Source organism: Monodon monoceros, unplaced genomic scaffold (assembly GCF_005190385.1).
Source record: "Monodon monoceros isolate NGI ecotype Baffin Bay Population unplaced genomic scaffold, NGI_Narwhal_1 Super_Scaffold_19, whole genome shotgun sequence".
NCBI classification, from domain to species: Eukaryota; Metazoa; Chordata; class Mammalia; order Artiodactyla; family Monodontidae; genus Monodon; species Monodon monoceros.
Genome location: NW_021703775.1, coordinates 58838868 through 58861185, shown reverse-complemented (window position 1 = coordinate 58861185; position 22318 = coordinate 58838868). Strand labels below are relative to the sequence as shown.

The window sequence follows — 22318 nt, the reverse complement described above, 5'->3', positions numbered from 1 at the left end:
TAAAGGTTTATCAATTTTGCAAAAAGGTTTATCAATTTTGTTTATCTTTTCAAAAAGCCAGCTCTTGGTTTCATTGATGTTTTCTGTTGTTTTTTGGTCTCTATTTTATTTCCTCTCTTATAATTATTATTTCCTTCCATCTACTAACTTTGGGCTTTGTTCTTCCTTTTCTAATTCCTTTAGACAGTAGGTTAGGTTATTTGAAATTTTTCTTCTTTCTTGAGGTAGGCCTTATATTGCTATGAACTTCAATAATCACTATTAAATTTCCCAGTCTGGTTTGAGGGGTGGGAAAAGACTTACTTTTTTTAAATTTGTCCTCCTTTTTGGTATTTGAATTTTTTACCATATTCTTCTGTGAATTTTATAATTAAAATTAGATTAAAAAAATTTTAAAAGTCACAGTAAAACCAATAAACCTAACAGGTACTTAAAATATGACTTAGAATAAATCCAGACTGCTTAGGAGGAATAATTTTCTAAATTGAGTTAATTCTCTCTTATTTTCAGATAATTGTCAAGATTTAGTTCTATAAGTTCTCATTTTTTGGTTCAAAAAACTTTTATTAATAGCAGACATATGGACTTTCTGAAGGACTGTTATATAAGCAACACAAATTTGTGAAATTAAAGAAAAAGAATACTAGCTATATGTCTTGAATTTATAGCTTAACTATATTGGAAATTCATTGGCAGAGTGATGAATGGTTGTTTCTCGTTGCTTCTTTGGCTTCACTGAGAACAGGACTAGCATTCTCTATCTCACGCTAAATTAAAGGAAGATGGAGGCCTTATTTTTCAGATGCTGCTCAACTTTGGGCCATTCCTAGCCACCCTTAAAGACTCGGTTGGAGAATTTTTAGAAGATTAAAATGCCCATAGTTGGCCCTTCGCAATTATTTAATAGTTTTTATGATTAAGGGGAAAGAGGCAATGCTTCTTGACATCTATACATGTACTTTGGTATTAGGTATTTAACTTAAGTCTTTTGGTAGTTGCAGTAGTGGAATATTTGATGGTAGTTTCTGAAAAACCTAAAATTATTCCAAACTTTCATTCCAAGAAGTGAGACCTTGAGGTTATTACCTCAAATTTTGTATAAAATTGTAATAATGAGTTGTTTTTTATTTTAGTCAGATTTAAAAAAAAAAATCTGTGTTCTTAAATATAGCATTGGTTTCATTTACAAATACTATTTCCAAAACAGTTCTATTACCAAAGCCTGGGAAAAGAACACAACCAAATAAAATATTCTTTGGATACCTCTACTAGAGATAGGCTCAGGTTTTCACATGGAAAAGTATGGTGATATGGAAATACATTTTATTATCAAGCTTCTTTGAGGATATTTACAAAAAGTGGGATGTAATAAAAAATAAAAATGTACTAAACAGTGTCATTATAGACCACTTTGTACATTATCAAATGTTTCTAACAATTATTTCTTATACAAACACAATGACTTCAAGACAAAAAAAGGTTATGCAGGTTATACAGTAACTGGAGAAATTACTCAACTCCAAATTATGACAGTGCCTTTACATTTTTTTTTTTTAGAAAACTTCTTAGGCATTCAACAGAAACAAAAAGAGTGCAATTAATTTCATGGCTTGTAAAGTTTGATTATGTAAGTATAGCAAACAAACGTCATTCCAGTTAATTATCATTTTACGCAGTAAAACCACAATAGGGTGCCTAGTGACTCAGAATTACTTCATTTTAGCATACTGATATAAACACTTATTTTAGAGAAATTTGGGGAAGTTATCCTCTATCACGGGGAAAATACACTTTCCAGAGGTTTTGCAAAATTAATTTGGTTTAATTTTTTAAACTCCTATTTGACAATGAAATACTGAGACATTGTGGAGTGTCTCCTGGAGATATTTAGGGGTAGGCAGTATAGTAAAATGGTTAGGAGGGGTAAGAAGGACTCTGGAGCCACACTGCCTGGGTTCAAACCCACATCCTAACTGTGACCTTCAGCAGCTAGTTACTTAATTTCCCTGTGCCTCAGTTTCCTTATCTGTGAGATAGAGTTCACGTGCACTTACCTCATGGCTGTTGTGAGGGTAAAACACATAAAGAGCTCAGAAAAGAGGAGCACTGTGTGTTTCCTTCCATTCTCTCAAGGATATTTTTAGTCCTAGATAAGGCAGTAGCTTCAGGATCTCTAAGGGCCCTCTCAGTCTTAGTCTGTTCACAAGAAGAACATTCTTTTCCTTTGCTACCTCAAATTCTGTGGGCAGTGATAGTTAACACATTTAAAACTTTTAGCTTACCAACATCTGATCTTCACAACAACACTGTGAGAAAGGTACAGGCAAGAATTATAATCTTTATTTTATAGATTGAGGAACTCAAGGCTCAGACAGATTGTCACCTGCTGAGGCCAACATAGGTAATTAAAGAACGGAGCCAGAGTTTTTGGCTCCACATCTTTGGCTCTTTTTGGAGGGAAAAAAGTTTACAATGATTACTGAGGAATCAAAAAACAAAAAGTCCCTAGATTTTTTATAAGTGAATGGTCCCACCAGATCTTTAACTTTTTTGGGGGAAAACTGTTAGTAACTTTTAAAAAGCTATGAAAAAATCTAACCTCTTAAATATGATATCTGGGTAGAAAAAAATGTCTTTAGCTGGCTGCTGAAGCTGCAGTGTTAAAAAAAAAAAAAAAAACTTATTTCATTCTTTCATTTGCTCAGCTGATAATACAGCCGTACTCTTATAAACTGTTTCATGCTCCACCCTGTCCACTCCCTCAAACTGCTTAAAATATAATTGGTTTTAAAACATTCCAGGTATCTGTAAAGCCTTCCAATAAGCTAAGGGAAGAACAAAAGGATGCTGTTATTCTTTCCTGTAGCATTAACTGACTCTGCATGGCCTACTTTTAGCATATATTTAATTTTCTTCCTCAAATTATTCAACCCTATGTAAAGATAAATTGTGTAATTAGAGTTCAGATCTATACCTATTAAATGTTGGAATCCAATTGTGGCACCACAATGGCGTCAGTGGGAACGTGAATATTTAGCAGCAGCGTTGAGCTATAAGAAGACATACATAACAACTCAGCACTGAGACCAGCAGTTCCTACTCCTGGTTTTGTACATCAGTTGTCCCGAATGACCTTAGGGGCTGTTGCAACATATCAATACTTACAAAAGGTGACAACTTAATTTTCATGTTCCAAAGAGCATATTCAGAATTTCAACTCCAAAAGGGTTAGGGATCACTGTTTTGGAGTCTTGACTGACCTAAAAAAGAAAGGTAAAACAGTCCAGCACTCCCTTTCCAGGAGTCTAGGAAAAACCCCTCAATGCCTCTATGGTCGGTTAAACAAATGTTTATAAAGTCTATAGGAAATGGCATGCTGGCAGCCTCTCAGTTACCGCATAAATGCACATCTGTTTAGTAATCAACCTTGTAACTCTTGTATGATTTGGTCAAGCTATGCAATAACTGGACTCTAGCTTGCCTTTTTCTCCTTTTTAAAAAAATGTTAAGAATAGGAAAGGGAAGATAAATTAAGTGCCACTATTGTACTAAAATGAACGATTAGGAAAAATACAAAAACCAGTTATTGCTTATGCTGTAAAAATTTATGAAAAGCTTTATCTTGGGTTCCATTATGTGTTTTTATTACTCAGTTTCCCCTCTTGTACCTACTCAATATGAACTACAGTATTGGTGTCACTGATTCCTTATATTTCCTCATGTCTTTGCATCCTTTCAGATGACAACCTACAAAGAACAACAGTTATGCAGCAAAATACCAGTCCATAACATGAAATCCTTCCTTATTGAAGTTAGCTCAATAATAATTAAGGATCCTCTTCCATGTCATCTGGATTGGGAGCCATAATGAAGTGCTTTGGGTATACAAGGTTGTGTGTATATGCATGTATTTCCCAGCGGGCATCGTCACTTTCGTGTGTAATGTAACGTTCACCAATGCGAGTTTCAAATTCTCTAAGGTCAAGCCAAGTCTGATAGTCCTAGGGGAAAAAAAAGATTATGAACCATAAAAGAAACAATACTGTCAACCTTCTTTTTTTTTTTTTTGCTCAGCACCCTAGTCATAAAATTGACAACCCCTACCTCCTAAATACTTGCTACACAATAAGTTCATTTGTAATTTAAGTTAGCAATGTTAAATACTTTTTCAAATTTAGAGTCTCTCATGAAGGAAGGAACTAGTTTCTAAAATTAAAAAAGAAAACATTGCCTCAGGCTTCTGAGGTGGCTAATAATAACCACTAAAATATTTTGTTGGAGAGGCCTACACCTTACTTCTCAAAATAGGGGAAAGTGCTTAGAATCTGTTATCAGGATAATTTAATAACTGCTGAGACTAAATATGATTATATTTGTTTTGAAGTTATTTCTACCCCTCATTCCCTTTAAAATTGTTCTGAAGCTTCTCTCTTTACTCTGAAGTTTGGGGGTATCTTTTGACAAATCTATGCAATAGCTTTTGGGGGGAATTAACCCAAACATTTTAAATGGCATCTCTGATCTCTTCAATGCAAATATAAACCTTTTAGTGGGCATTTTAAAAATAAAATATATTTGACAACATAATGTGTCATGCTCACCTTACAGAAAGGTAAAATGAATACTATAAGGCCCTAAGACATGTAGAATCTATTGCTTTTAAGAGTGGTTTCATTAAGACAATCACCATGAACTGCTCAAATGAGAATCGCCGAAGAGAGGTACATTTTTTTTTTCTGCCAAGAGAAATACTTTTTTTTTTTTTACCTGCAGCCAGGGATGACTAAGAGATTTGTCCACACTGTAACGTTTTCTCATCTTCACTTGAAGTAGGTTGTTTATCAAATCAATTGCTAAGGGAAAAGACAAAATTAGGTACATGAATTTGAGCGTATGGAGCATCTCAAACCTGTGACTCTGCCTGGAAAGTAGTTCAATCCATAGAAATATAAGGTTGAGGATTTTTGCTTCTCAAGGACATGGCCTTTAAGCTAACATGCTGGTGATCCATAAATATTTACTGAATTCACAGTGTATCTGGTTTATTAAGGAGACAGTATAGAGTACAGGTTAAAAGTACAGACTGGAGCCAGTCTGCTTGAGCTGGCGTTGTTACTACGTGTGACATAGGGTGAGTTACTAAAGTATACTGTGCCTCGGTCAACTGTAAAATGAGGTTGTTGAGAAGATGAAATAAATTTAATACACATAAAGGGCTTAGAATGGTGCTCAGCATATAAATGCTGAGTATTAACTATTATTTTTTAAGATGAATAAGACAGACTCTTATTATAGGCTGATTTTTTTTGTTTCTTTTTTCCCGCCCCAATGATGCCATGTTCTTCTCTAGTCTCGGGCTTGGTCTGGAAAAGTAGCCGAAGCCATTGCCTTGCTTCTACAGATGTGGTTACAGTGAGGCGATAACTTATTACCAAAAGTTCATACTTAACAAGTTTTAGCAAACAAGTTCATGGTATTTTGGTGTATGTGGCGAGATCTTGGCATACATATCTTATCCAATTATTTGGAGAAATGGGCCAACTGCAAAACCAAAGCAACCAGGTAACTATACACTGACAACATCCCTATGTAACAATACAGTTGTTACTAAGACATGGATCCAGGGATGAGCCAAATGAACGACTTATACTATACTATTTCTAGTTCTAAATACCACCAAACTAGCAACGATTTTCCATATTTTTGTTTTTGCCCTAATCAAGTTATTTTTTTCCCGTAAGTATTTTAATTATTAATTTCTCTGTATTCTAAATACTTCAGACTTCTATCCATTGTTCCTTAAATGGCGGTCCACTATGTGCATCAGAATCATTCAGTGTATTTATTAAAATGTATTCAGTGTATTTATTCCTGGGCATCAATCCAGCTGGTGAGTCTGAATCTCTGGGACAGAGCCAGTGGGGTCTTCTCTTTAATAAATTCACCAAGTGATTCTGATTTAATAGGTCTGCAGACCACACTGTCCAAGGAGCTCTAAGATGACTTTGGCAACATCCCCAAACCCTCATATGTACTTCTTTAGTTAGCTCTGTTCATTACCTTACGTAAGCCTACTATTTATATGTTGTTCCTCAAACTTTTCCCAGTTTAATGGGCTATATCCCTATGATTAGGCACTTTTGGGAAAACAAAAAAAGGACCCCCCTGTTCCAAGGGTTGGCTAAATTCAGGTGGGGATGTTCCCCAGTACTGGTTCTATCAAATGCTATGGGAATGTTAAATAGTGTTTTAAGTGGTATATAAAGAACCTAAGTTACAGGTCTCCATTCAAGGAGATCAGAATCTAGTTCTGAAGATAAGTGGTCGTGAAAAGATACACCCAACTAGTAGCCTAAGTAGATCTTACAGTTTGGAGGAGGGGTTCAGGGAAGACTTCTCAGATGAGCCACAAGTTAAGGGATCTCTGAAGAACTGGAAGGATTTCAACAGCAAGGAGGAGAAACGGGTAGGCAGGGAAAAGACCTAAGCAAAATGCAGCGAATAGTTGTAAGTACCTTGCGTAGGGCAGTAATGGCGGATGAGGCTAGAAGGCAAACTGGGGCCATATCACAGAGACCTACACGTGCAGCCTGGTTAGAGGGAGGCTGAGATTAATGTCCGGGAGCAGCGTAAGATGAAAGTAGTGTTTCCTGAAGAAGGATTTGGCAGTGGTGACTGAGAAGGACAGTTAAACTATTTGAGTAGTTTCAAAATGAGGCAGTTGGGGCCTGGATTAGTGCCCTGCCTGCGAACTATAAGGAAGAAAGAAAAGATAATGTAAAAGGAAGCGTGCTAAAAAAATTGGTAAACAGTTGAATTTGGAAGGTGAATGGGAAATATTAAAAAGAGAAGTCAGAAGAGACAGGGTGATTTGGGATCACAAAGATTTTGACTAAAAGGCACAGACCTAAAACATTTTTTTTTACCTTCACCAGAAATTTCTCTCCATGGATTTGGTGGGTACATAAATGCAGCATTTTGGATTTGGTCGTTTATATCTTCATCTTCATTAAAAGGAAACGTGCCGCTGAGGCTCACATAGACAATAACTCCCACTGACCACATATCTAGAGAACGGTTGTAGCCTTTGCTCCTGAGAACTTCAGGGGCCAAGTATGCAGGAGTTCCTACCACAGATCTCCTGAACGACTTTTCACCAATGATGCGTGCAAAACCAAAGTCACACAGCTTCACCTGGAAGTTAAAGGATGATGTTAATTTTATATTATTGATACATGTATCAATCTATATATACATACCTGTCCCTAAATATGATACTGTATCATTTCAACACATTTGCCAACTGTATTATGTCAAGATTATAGATAAGGAAATTGTAAAATACCCTTTTCCCAATATTTAGATACATTTATAACGCTGTGATCCATTACTAACAGTATGAAGAGCTTTGCTAATGCTCATTTCAAAAAACCACTTTTGAATTCTAGCTTCCAGAATGCCAAATACCAGACTGGTGTTATAAGTGCTCAGCGTTTTTGATGAAATGGAGGGTGCTGATCTTTTATCATTTGGCTTTTAGGAGATCAGGAACTATATGTTTCACTTTTAAATGCTCAGTGGCCTCACAGTGCCTGGATAGAGGTACTCAAATGTTTGCTGAATGAAAAATAAGTTATGATATTTAAAAACTTACCCTTTATTTTGCTTAATCCCAGAATCTCTCTTCCCAAGGATACTATATATTGGCAAGTAAATGAAATTGAGGTGTATTAAAGATAAGTATTAATGTGGCCAGTAGAAGAGTCATATTAGAGATTGTTTGAAAGAGTGTTTTCTATGACTATGGAACAAAATATTGCTAGTTAGATGTTCAGATTTGAAACAAGTTATATCTGGGGGTAGCTGCAGTCACTACCATACCCCTTTGGGAAGAGAGTTCTGGAAATGTAGTAAGATTGGCAGAGCTCAGAATACTTATCTTGCTGCCCATCTTCTACGAGGTTCAAATTTTGGTGATTAATGATACAGCCATGCTGAACAAGCAAATGCCAAGTACTGTCCAGGGGAAATGCCTTGATTCACGAAATGTCTTCACTAAAAACTTCAAGATAAATTGAGAGGGCTCTACAAACCAGTGGTACAAACAGTGAGTGGAAAGCAAAGACGGACCTTCACACATGTTTTTATGATGATATTTGTTCTGTGTCATTACTGAATTCAACTACTTCCTCTGAATATTTGAAGAAGAGGATTATTGACCATGAAGAAATAACTTTTTTCATTAAATGCCATTATTTCAGTTAGCATTTTGATGAAGATATTTTGGCAACTGAATAAAGAAGAGGGGCCATGGCTAGCACTTGACCAAAAAAAAGAGTACCAAGTAAGTGACATTATTTTCCCTTTGTTCCTAATGGAGGTCAGAAAGCTGGAGTTTTAGCCTTAGCTGTAGGGGTGTACATCCTTTGTCCATACTCTCTTGAAGATCAAATGAAATAATACATGAAATAATAATTCTTTAAAATATTGCACCAATGCTTATGGAACCTTTTTGACCTCACAAAGATAGAGGATCATTTTTATTCACATAGGCATTACAAAAGGAATATGGTTACTTCCTTAAAAGTAAAAGAGTTGAATAATTTTTCTAAATACATCTTTTTCTTGAAAGAGAATCTGAGTTGTATTTACCAAGTGAAATAGTCATCTGTTGTCCTTATTCTAGCCACTTGTCTAATTGTGTTTTAAATGTACATAAACAATAATTTGGCAACAGATTATTCTAGCTGATGACAATCATGAGAAATATTCACAGGTACCACCAATATATATTCCTCAGGACAAATGTTTCAGACTTTGGGTTAATAACTATTTTTAGGTTATGAAATAAATTTGGATCAAGATCAACACTTTTTAATGAAATGAAATTTAGCCAAGTAAAAAAATGAATGCATCACACGCAGCAGAGACACACACATACATATCGTAATATGTATGTGAGCACTGGCGGTGATGGGAAATGTAATTCTTCCATAGGTTTTGCTGAAAATGTTTGAAATATAGTACTCTAAAGAGGAAGAAGTGTTGGCTGCCTGCCTCAACCAAAATCTAGTCTTCTCATTTCAGGGTCATCCCTCAGTTTGTTTCATTTCATGGGGAATTTGTCCTGAGTACCAAGCACCAACCAAGGCTGACTCTCCCTACTTCATTCCCAACCCACAGGGAGGGGTGGATTGTGCAAAAAGTGCAAAAAAATTATTCCTTTGAGAACTGGTCTAAAAAGTCATTAAGTCTAAAAAGTCTTCATGAAAATAATATAATTAGTAAAATCTGAATTCAGACTACTCAGGTATACATCCTCAATGGCAGTTATAAGGTAGAAACTTCTTTTCTGTAAGACGGTTATGTACTGAACCTACAGCACTGCCTTTCATTACGTGGGTACTTCATAATGTTGTCAGACAGATACTTAAAACCGTACTTTAAAAAGGTTCTGAATATCTCACCTGAGGAAATGGCTCTGCTGATGCGAGTAGCACATTTTCTGGCTTTAAATCACAGTGCACAATATTCTTAAAATGTAGATTCCTTAATGCAACAAGTATCTGTTATTGAAGAAAACAGAATCTTTTTCTATTTCTGGAAAAATCACAGCTAAACACTAACTGGACCCCTTGAGTGGTATAATAATTTAAAAAGTCCACTACAGTTCATCAAGATTTAACTAAAAGTGTTATTCTGTTCTTCAAAGTTAACAATTCCCACAATGTTACAATATGTAAAAGCACTACCATTTCTTGTAGTTTTTATTATTTTCTAGTTTCAAAAAAAGTTAAAATACCTGTGTGACCATGAATTTAGTTATTCGTTCTGGTAGTCGACTTTTCTCACTGGATAGAATCATCTCCAACATATCTCCATGCAGCTTTTCCATTACTACAAAAACTCGTTCTGGGGTTTCAAACATACATTCCAGGTTTACAATCCCAGGATGGTGCAAATTCTGAAGAGTTGCAGGATATTTATGTGACCAACTTGAGTAAAAGTTTTACTGTGCAAATATTAATATCTAACAATGTGCTGCAATTAATTGTATGGAATAACGGCACAGAAAGCAAAAAATAGCTTAGAAAAATAAATAAAAGCAAACAAAATAAAAAGGATCATAGATTTTGATTTTCCAAGTTCTGTACTGGAGAGTGGATGCACTGAAGGGAAAGAATATCTTCCCAGTTTTTCCAATATAAATGCCCTTGTCCATTACTTCTTTTCCTTCCTTCTCATCTTTTTAATCTTCTGATAGTACTCTAATTTTATGCTGTCCATCAATAGGCACCAACTGCCAATCAAAGTTTAGCCAATTACACAGAGCTTTGGTTCTTTGGGGCTGTTTGTGAGGGTCTTAGCTCAAACTGGTGGTTTTGTCTTTAAGGTAGTTATTTATCTAAGTCTTGATCTCGTTGTATTATACCTTGATTTGGTCTTCCCTCTTTTAGGCTCAGCATGTCTTTACTACCATCACCCCTTTTTCTTAAGCACTACTAGGTTAACAGGGTTGGAGAAATACAAAGCTGAATGTGATACTGTATCTGCTAATAAAAAAAGCAATCTATCTTAACTGATATTAAAAAAAGAAACAAAACTTCTTCAAAAGCAATTTGAGAAGTCAGCCATACACAAAAAACATTCAATGGTTCTTTATTTCTGGACATAAATCTAAGTTCCTGTGTGGATTTTAATATCTTCAGTAGTCTGGTTTCATTCTTATTCAGTCTCAAATATTGGCCCAAGTGATTAAACTTTTTAATACTTATTAACAGAAACATATTTTTCTTATGCTTTTTTTCCTTACTATGGGTATCTAAGTATGCCAAGAGGGCAAACTTGTTTTCGGCCTATGTGAAGTTGGGCTCCATCTCTAAAATGTGTTTTGAATACACCATCATTTCTCAATTCCCACTGTAATGCCTCCAGTTTAGCTCACGTTGCCTCTCTTCCAGACTACTGCAGTAGTTGCCACTGCACTCTATGCAGCACTGCTTATCCCATGGTACTGTATCACGTGTATATGTGTCTTACTCTGTAGCCTAGTAAGTTCCTTGAGAGCAGAGACTGTGTCTTAGTCACTTTTAGCTCAACTTCTGAATCATGGTTGGTGTTTTAAAAATGTTTAGAAAGTGAATAGCAAATGCAAGATAAATACTGTTTACTAATCAGCTTAAAACAAGTTAATGACATGGTGTTCCAGGTAGCAAAATAAAAAGTGACACAATCTTATAGTAGATACATGAAAGTGAAATACCCCACAGTGGTGGGGCATGATAATGGCAGTAAGCAGAAGATTCAGAACATCATAACTCTGACCGATTTAGAGTTGGAAGTGTGGTTAGCTGTCCCCTATGTTGCAGCTGACTACCTCTTAAGTTTCTTTTTTCCCCCCACCATCCTTGGAAACACATGCATGCACACACAAAAATAGAAGTATGCTGTAACATAAATTCTTTTAACCACTTCTTCTATTTGTTTAAATGTCCTATTTCCTCTAGAGTCTGTTTTGGTAAATTATACTTTCATAGAGAATCATTTTCTCCAGGTTTTCAAGTTTATCTAACAGAGTTACACAAGATAGTATCTTAAGATTCCCTAAAATTTTTTCAGTATTTGTGATCGTCTCTCCAAAATGTTGTTATATCTTCTTATATTGATTCGGTTGGACACTTATTTTATTGTTATCCACTCCCCACCCCCGCCCAATAATCAACTTTTGGATTTATTATACTAAATTTATTAATTTCCTTTTTTATCTTTGTTAATTCCTTCTGTTTTCCTCAGGTTGACTGTTCATCCTTCAACTTCTTGAGTTAGACTCTTTAATTTATTTATGTTCATTTTTTCTTGATTAAATATTTGAGGTTACCAAGATTTCTGTAAGCAATAGTCCAAAAGCTCTGATATACAGTATTTCCACAATTATTTTCTAAATACTCCAATCTTGATTTTGCTCTCTGATTCAAGAATTAAGACTCAAAAAAAATTTTTTTTCAGGTGGTAGGAGTTTTTGTTTTCTGATTTTATAATTTATTCCTAGCTTTAGTGCATTAAGACCAAAAAGTACTGTTTATTCTACTGTTTTTTTGAACTAATAGGGTACTTATTTGTTTTTAGGGTACAGTGTTCAACATAAACTGGTTAGATCTACCTTATACTGTTTAGGCCTCCTATGTTCCTTTGTCTGTTTCATCTGTCATGGACTACTAATGTGCTCCCTGTATGGTCTCTAGTTTTCCTTTATAGATGTTGTTGATGCCATTTGGTTTAGTGTGATTTGCACTCTTCCACTGTTAAGAGTGCCCTACTTCAATTCACTTCATGTGTTTTCTCTTGAATTAAATCTTATTAGATCATGACTCCCTTGGCTTTCTTCTATTTGAGAGGAACTAGAGAGAGGCTGTCACGACTGTAGAGCTCAGAAAGAGCCAGCAAAACCAGTTTTTATTGTGGTGCGTCTTCCTACACTTGCCTGGTCCATTTCCACTGTTTTTGGAAAAACTTCCACCTATTTTGTAGGGCTGAACTCTTTTCTATTTTTGTTAAAGATAGAGCATGCTTTTCTGTTTATCATTTTTCTTGTAGCTTTTGGGTGATTTCCAAGAAGAGAAGGGGAAAACACTGAATTTATACTACAACAGTCAAACTAGAAATTTTGCTCTTAAGTTTCTGAGAACGTTTTCCCCTTTACATAGGGAGCCATGAGAGTGCCTCACCTTTTCTCCCACTACTCTACTACCCTCTTCAGGCAACAGCGAAAGGATATTTGACATTACTATAGCCCTGTGAAATGAAAGTGAAAAATCCCACAGGTGACAATTATTTAATTCTGAAATATTTTCATTCTGAAGATAACCAGAGGGCTATAATAATAAAGTGTTTACATTGTGTATTATCTGGAAATTCCTAAATTCAGTTATTAAGATTTGCAGTTGATAACATGTGGGAAAAAAGCTTCAGTATTTAGTACAGAGCTGTGTTTGTGATGTGATCAAAGTAACAAGGAGAACTTTTACGTGGAATCTAAAATACGACACAAATGAACGTATCTACAAAATAGAAACAGACTCACAGACATAGAGAACAGACTTGTGGTTGCCAAGGTGGAGGGTGGGTGGGGGAAGGATGGATTGGGAGCTTGGGATTAGCAGATGCAAACTAATATATATATGATGGATAAAAAACAAGGTCCTATTGTATAGCATAGGGAACTATATTCAATATCCTGTGATAATGGAAAAGAATATGAAGAATATATATATGTATAACTGAGTCACTTTGCTGTAGAGCAGAAATTAACACAACATTGTAAATCAACTATACTTCAATAAAAATATTTTAAAATGACAAGGAAAAATCAATCCTTATGAATAAATCCTTAATATTTATTTTTTTGCATATTGATTGGATATTGAGAAAGAGTCCAAAATTAGATATGAAAAAAGATCTCTAACAGTATATTCAAACCCTAATGCAGAGTCTGAATGCTGTTAATATCCTATTTTAAAGGTAGCTTTATAGGAGGAGGCAGCCTTGAAGTGACCACAGGTAGCTTGTAGACCACAATCTTTTGATTATCACTCCTCTGAAAAAAAGTGAGGCAAATGTTACTAACAGTGACCAATAATGTAATAAATGTAAAATTAATTACATGTTTATAAGTTTCTTACCTTCTTCTCCAAAGCAGCACAAGTTCAATAGGCTGTGTCCTCTTGAACTTCACCCACAAGCAAATGGGGCTCTGATAGCATTAACTATTATATCACCATGATTTCTTAAATACTATGCAAAAGCTACACAATGAATTAATAAATATTTGCATATTGTAAATTAATTATATGATATTCAGAAAAATAAAGCTAAATTTTACTCTTCTAGATGACGTCCAAAAGAGATAAAAATGCTAAATAAAAATACACAGTAATTTATTTTATGGGATTTAAGTCATTGCCAATATATCTTTAAAAATATACCTTAATGGACTAAACTATTATAATGAAACGTGGTGGTAGAAGTATCAAAGTATTTTGAGCTCATGGAGTGATGAATTAAGAATGAAATTTGAGTTTTTTTAGTTTAAGATTTTCCTTAGGAAAATGTGTTCTAAACAAACTACTACCATAATGGCAGTCCTTGTAACTCCTAGATTATTGTATCCTAATTTTGCCTTAAAAAAAAAAAAACTTAGGGAGTTAATTCAGATGCTCACCAGCCTCTCACTGAGCCAAAAGGTCATAAAATGAGAACGAAGAAAAATGAGAACAAAGAAAGCAAAAACCAAAATCTTATCAACACACTAGACTTGGATTTAAAAGCTCATAAATCAAAAATTAAAACCAATACAAAGCAACTTTTTGGGGTTTTTTTTACCTGTAAAATAGCCACTTCATTACGGAGCTGACTCTCCTGTTTTGTGGGGAATCTCATCTTATCAATTACTTTAATAGCCACATCCCTTCCAGTCTTCCTGTGTTTTCCTATTTTTAAAAAAAGTACAGAAAAGAAAGAAGACACAAATTGACATCCCACATACAATACAAAAGCTTTATCAGGAAGTTATCCACAAACTGAAATTGATATGTATGTATTTTTGTATTTCTTTTTTTCAGCTCATTTTGTTCTTTCTCCATCACTAACCTTTAATTTTAAGAAATAAATTATATTTTCCCTTATAGTAATTGCCCCTAATAAAGGCTGTTTCATTATTTGAAACAGCAGGAAATTTGAATGAACCTGTTTGCTGAAAAATAATCCACTTTATTAAAGAAATGATAGTTAAATATGTGACTTAGTCTTTAGAAATTCTGTCAAGATAGAAACATCGTACCAATTAATTAATTTTATTCTAGGTTTACTGGATCAGCACAGAGTGACTTAACTATACAGCCTTCAGGCAGAAAGGCCAACTAGTCTCAGTAAGGAATGAAAGGGTTTAACATTACTTTCCTTTTATACCTTGTTTCATAGCTTATAAAGTACTTTTATATATAGTAGGTTTAATGAATATTAAAAATCCTGTGAACTATGCAGGTCAGGTTTTATTAGCTCCATTAAACTGATGAAGATACTGAGGCACAGTGAGGTTAAATGACTTTGCCAATGGAAGTCACAGAGCTGGATAAGATTCCATGTCTTCAGACCTGATACCATTCATGCCAATAGTAGACAAACGGTGCCATTTGTGTGAGAAAACCAGTGGGGCATATACTTCAATAAACAAACTTTCATAGTCCAACATAAACTTCAAACCATTTATTTTTCCCAAACATCTTTATGTGTAAGCTACAAGAAAAGATAAAGACTATTGTGAATTTTCTTATTCTGTTACTTTTTAAAGTGCTTAGTTTAAATTAAGGAATTAATACTCAGTTATAGTGAAAAGAGCTTAGCTAAATGTATGTAGGTTAACCTTTGAGAAAAACACCACTTGACGAAACTGTGACAAGATGTTAACAGCTGGTAGATGTTTTTAAATTTCATAATTTTTCTGTTATCTACAATATGCAAAAGGCTGTAGTTGCTTACCTCCATAAACGATACCAAATTGGCCTGAACCAAGCACCTCATCTGCAAAGATCTGGTAAACGGTACTGATGTCCTATTTAGGGAAAAAGTAAGCAGTGTTATTACCTCTGTGAAATAATGTCAACATCTCAGACTCTTTTCATTCAAATACTTAAATAAATTTTAGTTTTTATGATTGACAGAACTAATTTTCACAAAATGTTTTATGAAATATAGGCTTTCTATGTCCTAAAAAAGCCCAACTTTAATACAATGACTCAATGCACAACTATAATGTATTCTGTAAGAAGACCCTTGGGGAAAAAATGCTTTGAATTAAAAAATATATTTATTGGGCTTCCCTGGTGGCACAGCGGTTGAGAATCTGCCTGCCAATGCAGCGGACACGGGTTCAAGCCCTGGACCAGGAAGATCTCACATGCCGCAGAGCAGCTAAGCCCGTGAGCCACAACTACTGACCCTGCGCTCTAGAGCCTGCAAGCCACAACTACTGAGCCCACGAGCCACAACTACTGAAGCCCGTGTGCCTAGAGCCTGTGCTCTGCAACAAGAGAAGCCACCTCAACAAGAAGCCTGCGCACTGCAACGAACAGTACCTGCTTGCCGCAACTAGAGAAAGCGGCACACAGCAACGAAGAACCAAAGCAGCCAAAATATATATATATATATTTATTTATTAAGTAGTGATCTATAAAAAGTAAATTAACATAAAAAATTAAGAACAAAGTTTTACCTAGTTAACCATTAAAGAGATTTGCTATCTTTGATTTGAAAGAAAAACTCAAAGGTTCATATTATTGAGATCAGACTAATTTTAAAGACTGGTGAAAAGAGTATGTGTAGCTCATATCCACTCCTCTATCTCCTCCCTTCCGCCCCTCCCTTCCGTCTTCCTTTTTCTTCGCTAGTGGTTGTCGCTGTCAGAGAGCTCCTGGAAGGCGCTTGGCAACGCTCCCCACAGGTCTTCAGTCAAGGTCTGTCTTTTGTTTGGGTATGTGCTACAGTCTCCATGAAGCCAGGGACTACACCTGTCTCGTTCGGTGTTACATTCTCAGACAGTGTGGGTCTCACTGCAGTCACGTGACTGGATAAACCAAGTCTCCTAGGCCTCATTCCCTCATTGGTAAAGTGGATATAATATCTATCTCACTGGATTTTTAAGTGAATTAAATGAGAATATATACAAAGTGTCAAATCCAGTGCCTGGCATATAAAAATCAGTAATTCTGGGCTTCCCTGGTGGCGCAGTGGTTGAGAGTCTGCCTGCTGATGCTGGGGACACAGGTTCGTGCCCCGGTCCGGGAAGATCCCACAGGCCACGGAGCGGCTGGGCCCGTGAGCCATGGCCGCTGAGCCTGCGCGTCCGGAGCCTGTGCTCCGCAACGGGAGAGGCCACGATAGTGAGAGGCCCGCGTACCGCAAAAAAAAAAAAAAAGTAATTCCACAAATCCTAATTTCTGTTTAAATTAGGTAATCGTAAGTAAGCTGAATTCTCTGGGACTGGTCTTCTTATCTGTAAAACTGAAATGAGAAAACGTCTTTCTCTCCCCAATAATCTGGTACCTATTCTACCTACCCCTAGGACAAGAGAGACACGGATTAAATCTCACTGAAACCCTCTATCTCCCATAGCACTACTGGATATCAGTCTTCACTGCAATCTTAGAAAATCCAACAACATTTACATGTTATAGAGCAATAACAGCTGGATGCCCCAGTTAAAGAATAAGAGATTTTATCAGAGAAATTTATATGTAGCTAATGAACAATTTTCTGACTTCTTTTTTTACGCTTTTTTCTTTCTAATCCAGGGGTTGGCATGCTATGGCTTGTGGGCCAAATCCAGCCTGCTGCCTCTTTTTGTACAGCCCCTGAACTAAAAACAGTTTTAATTTTTTTTAACAGTTTTAATTGGTTAAAAAACATCAAAATAATAATGTCTTGTGAAACATGAAATTATATGAAATTCAAATATATGTGACCACAAATAAAGTTTTACTGGAAAACAGCCATGCTTATTCCTTTAAGTATTGCCTACGGCTTTCTCACGACAACGGCCAAGTTGAGTTCATAACTGTATATGGTCTGCAAGGCCTAAAATATTTACTTCTATCCCTTTATAGAAAGTATGCTGATCCGTACTGTAATCCCCCACATGTACCTACATACACCAGCTGAAGTGAGTCTTGACTCTTCCTTAAAATCCTATATTTCCTGCTTCTCTGTACTTGCATGAAATGTTCCCCCATCCATATCCTCTCAGCACTTGTGTCAAAACTCTTTTCCATCCTTTTAGGCATATTTCAAGTTGTACTTCCTTTGAGAAGCTTTCCCGGCTCTGACCCAGAAAGAAGTAGCCTCTCCCTTCTCTTTGCACTAGTCTATCACTTTGTGATATTCTAATGTCACTTACAAAAAGTTAACTTTATTTTCATAATTTAAAAGGAAACTGCCTCAGTTTCCTTCATAAAGCAGAACTCCTCAGGGAAGTTATCACCCGCACAGCCTAGCCTAGTGTCTTTAGGCAAACTGCGCAACACTTTGGGCTATAAACTTATTTTCCTAATAAGATTTTCACATTTTATTTTCCTTAATCACCCAATTTGCATATTTTAGCTGTAATGTTTACTCACCACATTCTCCTGGATCTGACAATTAGATACAGAGATACTGGTAGACAAATCTTCTGTAAAATATAAGAATGATGTGTATGGAAAAAAAACCTGTTAGTCCATAACTTAGTAATAATAGTTACTGACATGTGAATGCTCACAATATATTAAATTTTAAAAACTAGCTAACATACACTTAATATAATTACATTCATTAAAACAAAATTAAAAAAACAATTTATCCATATACAATACTAATCCATCAACAGGAAACTGGTTAAATAAAACATGATACGTCCATACAAAATACTATCTAAACATTTAAGGATGTAGGGCTATAAGAACTGAGTCAGAAAGCTATTTATGACATTATTAAGTTAAAAAGGTAAGTTGCAGTGTAGTGGCATTTGAATCGAAAACAAACAAAATATGATTACTTCTGGTGAGTGAGAGAGGTGGGGTTGAGGAACAAAGATTTAATCTTTATACACTTTTAGACTGCTTACATTTTTAAAAATGCATAAAAAGTATTACTGTCATAATAAAAAATAAAAACATATCTATATACTGACATTGAAATATATCTGATATAAAATAGTTGATGAAACCAAGTTGTAAAGATCACACATCTTTTACGACAAAAATGTATTTCTGTGTGAAAATAAAATTATAACAATGTAGTATAGACTCCCCTCCCCACAAGCCATCCCCAAATCAAGACATATACACCAAACTATTAATAATGGTTTTCTGAGGGGGGAGATACATGATTGGGAATAGGGGGATGTGTCACATGTGTATAGGGAGGAATTTCTCATATTACATATTTCTATAAAGTTTAAATGTCTGTATTACTTTGGTAAACAAAGGAAGAAACTGACAAGAAAAAGGAAAAGGGGAAATTTGGAAAGTAAGCAAGAGACTAGTTGTCAAAAATCTAGAATCTCAGTGACAACTCAAAGATACGAAATTTCCTTCATAATCCCAAATATAAAAATGTAAAACTTCATTAAGAAGGAAATATAAGCAACTATACATCAAAAATAAGTAAGATGACTGTGGAAAAACTCCATTTTAAAATATTAGGCCAATTTTAAAATATTTTTAAAAATCCAAAAATTAAATATTAATGAAACAGACATAAAAGGCACAGCATCAACTAAATTAATGAGCCTAAAACTCTGCTTTTCAGTAGTTCCAGTTTCCTAGTTTAAGTCAATATTTTATTTTCTTTCGAAGGCCTCCACTGTCTAACTTCACCCAGTTTTAATTTCTGTTGCTTCCCAGGCGAACTCTACTCTAGACACGTTACAAGGACAGCGGCAGCAGCAACACAGTAATAGTTTCACTAATGGGTCAGGAATAATGCGAAGTGCATCATATGCATTTATTATCATTTCCCTTTCAGATTAGAGAAGAGAAGAGGCCAAGATCATGAAGCTAGTAAAGCAGCAGAGCTGGGCTTTCATCCTCCAGAGTTCTCACTCTTAGCCCTTCTGCAACCTGTTTTTAGGGACTCTTAACCCTAGGGAAAAGGTCCATGGATGGGCTTGAGAAGGCCCCTAAATCCAGTTATATATAAAATTTGTGTGTTATGTGCCCGCATTATTTTCTGGGGGAAAAGGTCCATGGTTTTAATTAGAATATCAGACAGTTCTGTCTGAAATCCCCTCAAATTTAAGAAGCACTGTGGATATCCATTTATTCAACCTTTAGGAATCAATATTCAACACCAAACATTTTCATGGTCATTACCCTCATCCCTTTGATCACACTTGTCTCCTCAACACCAGTGACACCCCCTCCACCCCTCCCAGGTTAGCTCTGCCTATCCTAACTTACTTGAGATCCAAGGTCAAGGTTCAAATCAGGCTCCGCTATCATGAAGTCTCTGCTTACTCTTCCTATCCATATCTGAGTTCCTCGAGAAATGCACTACTCATTTTTGCACTCTACTGCTTTATGCTACCATCTAACACTTATATACGTTATGTCCTATTTCCCTTAGTAGCTTTTAAATTTTCTGTGTTTCTTTCGTATTCTAGCTCAGGGCGTAGCATAATGCCAAGAACAGGTATACCAAGTAGCATAGCTGAACTGAAATAAAGAACATTTAGAAACTGGTTGAGGGAACTCCCTGGAGGTCCAGTGGTTAAGACTCAGCACTTTCACTGCCGGAGCCTGGGTTCAATCCCTGGTCGGGGAACTAAGATCCCGCAAGCTGTGCAGCGCAGCCAAAAAAGAAGAAAAAAAGAAAATGGTTGATACCTCTTTCAATTTAAATATTATTTGTCTAATGAATGAATGATGTTTCCCCATAAACGAAATAATGCCAATGGAAGGGAAAGTGACATTTTACTATGGCTTTCTGATTAAGTGTTCACTTGAACCTTTATCAAATTTAGGTTTTACTTTATAAATTTTGTTAGTGCAAAGGACAAGTGTTTCAATATTTTTTTAATGTTTCTGAATGTTTTAATTCAGTTAAAAGAAATACAGCATTTCTGACTTCACAGATTTCCTGAGTATGTGAACTGTAACACTTTATAGCCTGAAAATCCCACCATGAAGCAAAATACTAATACTAGTAGTTTACTCAACACCTTATGGTTCTCTTTAATTTAATGCTGACAACCCTATAAAGTAGGTACTATTACAGAGAACGAAAGTACTTGCTAAGATCACATAACAGGTTGGCAGAACCAGAATTTAAATGTAGTGACACTGACTCTGGAACCTAGCTCTGGGGATTGTATACATATACTATAACCAACATAATTTTATAAAGGAATTAACTAATGGTATTGGTTACTAAAAATGAAGCTTAAAATGAGCATTAAAAATAAATACAGAAACACAACTACACCCACAAAATGCTTAAGAACCAAAGGGGGAAAAAAGCCATCAACAAGCTTATTGCTTACTGTGATCTTTCCCTTGCCCTGGAGAAGTACAAACACTTGCTTGAGGGGTAACAGGCATGAGAGCTTGGCGAATTGCTTTTTCCCAGCTCTGTGCTACGTCAAGTCCCACTCCAGTGGCAGCAAGAACAGGATTGTGAGAGCTGTCCCCACTGTTCTCGCCAACAAAGTATACCATAGTATCAGTGATGATTTCAAAACAGTGTGGGTTGCTGCCTTGTGAAATGTTCGTGAAATCTTGTGGGGAAGATATGCGAAGAATCTCTGAAAGTGGAATTTCCTGAAGCAAAAATTAAGCATTATAAAATATGAATACATCTTTTTTTAATTTTCAAATACACTAAACATCAAAGATATGTGTTTCTAGTGAATACCATTAAGACAAACACAAGTACGTGACACATGGGACATACAGTCAAGTCTTAATGATGGTATCTGCTTTGAATGATCTGCATGTCCATCAATGCCAGAGGCAGAGCATGGGGTGTAATAATCAAGCTAGTGATTCAGGCCTGTAGCAGATCATTAGAATGAAAGGAAGGAAAGGATTTAGGAGGGCAATTGCCACTACACTTGTCATTTCCCAGTTTTCATTGAATCAACTCAACAGCTACTACTCTACTGGCTATCTGCAAGATACAGCCCCAAAGGAGTACGAAACAGAAATAACAGCAGCAAAAGAAGAATGTCAGTGTTAAGTTATTCAAGCACTCCATTCTGGTTCTGTCCATAACTGTAACATTTATGTTTAGTCCCCTTCCTAAAGCAAAAAACTTATTTAAAAAAACCCAACCAGCTCAAAGCAATTCACTAGTTTCTATACTTTTTCTTACAACTGCTACACTGACAATTTTGTTGGGTGTCAGTCTGTGACACGGCAAAATGTGAAGCAAGTCAAGCAAAGAGGACTATACAAAGGAAAAGAAGAGCCAAAGGAAGCATCTAAGAACTGGGGTCTAAGGTAAAATGGAAGATGGGAGAAATGCCGAATACCACATTTGCCTCTTCTGGACCAGTAATGATCATGGGACTTTCTTAACAGTCTAATCTAAATCATAGTATAGTCATCCCTCAGTGTGCAAGGGGGATTGGTGCCAGGACTCCCCGTGGATACCAAAATCCACAGATGCTCAAGTCCATTGTATAAAATGGTTAGGCATCCACAGATACGGAGGACCATTTGGTACCCAGAAGATAAGCAGCAGCAACCTGACAGGACAAAAACAAACACGTAACAAAAACAACCTTTGG

The 22318-nt window shown here is 35.8% G+C and overlaps 1 protein-coding gene across 3 annotated transcripts in view; it reads right to left on the bottom strand.

Moving 5' to 3' along the window:
- Positions 1–3590: 3590 nt before the first annotated feature.
- Positions 3591–22318, bottom strand: part of PRKD3 (protein kinase D3) — a 74622-nt gene continuing 55894 nt past the window's right edge. For 2 of the 3 annotated variants that reach the window (XM_029232459.1, XM_029232460.1), the window contains exons 11-19: positions 21071–21347; positions 18168–18220; positions 15535–15607; positions 14380–14486; positions 9803–9964; positions 9468–9566; positions 6927–7194; positions 4768–4853; positions 3591–4001 (exon numbers count right to left, since the gene is read on the bottom strand). In XM_029232459.1, the coding sequence (XP_029088292.1) occupies positions 3828–4001; positions 4768–4853; positions 6927–7194; positions 9468–9566; positions 9803–9964; positions 14380–14486; positions 15535–15607; positions 18168–18220; positions 21071–21347 (1299 nt within the window). In that variant the 3' untranslated portion in view covers positions 3591–3827. The remainder of the gene's footprint in view (positions 4002–4767; positions 4854–6926; positions 7195–9467; positions 9567–9802; positions 9965–14379; positions 14487–15534; positions 15608–18167; positions 18221–21070; positions 21348–22318) is intronic. The other variant, XM_029232461.1, reaches the window with a different exon arrangement.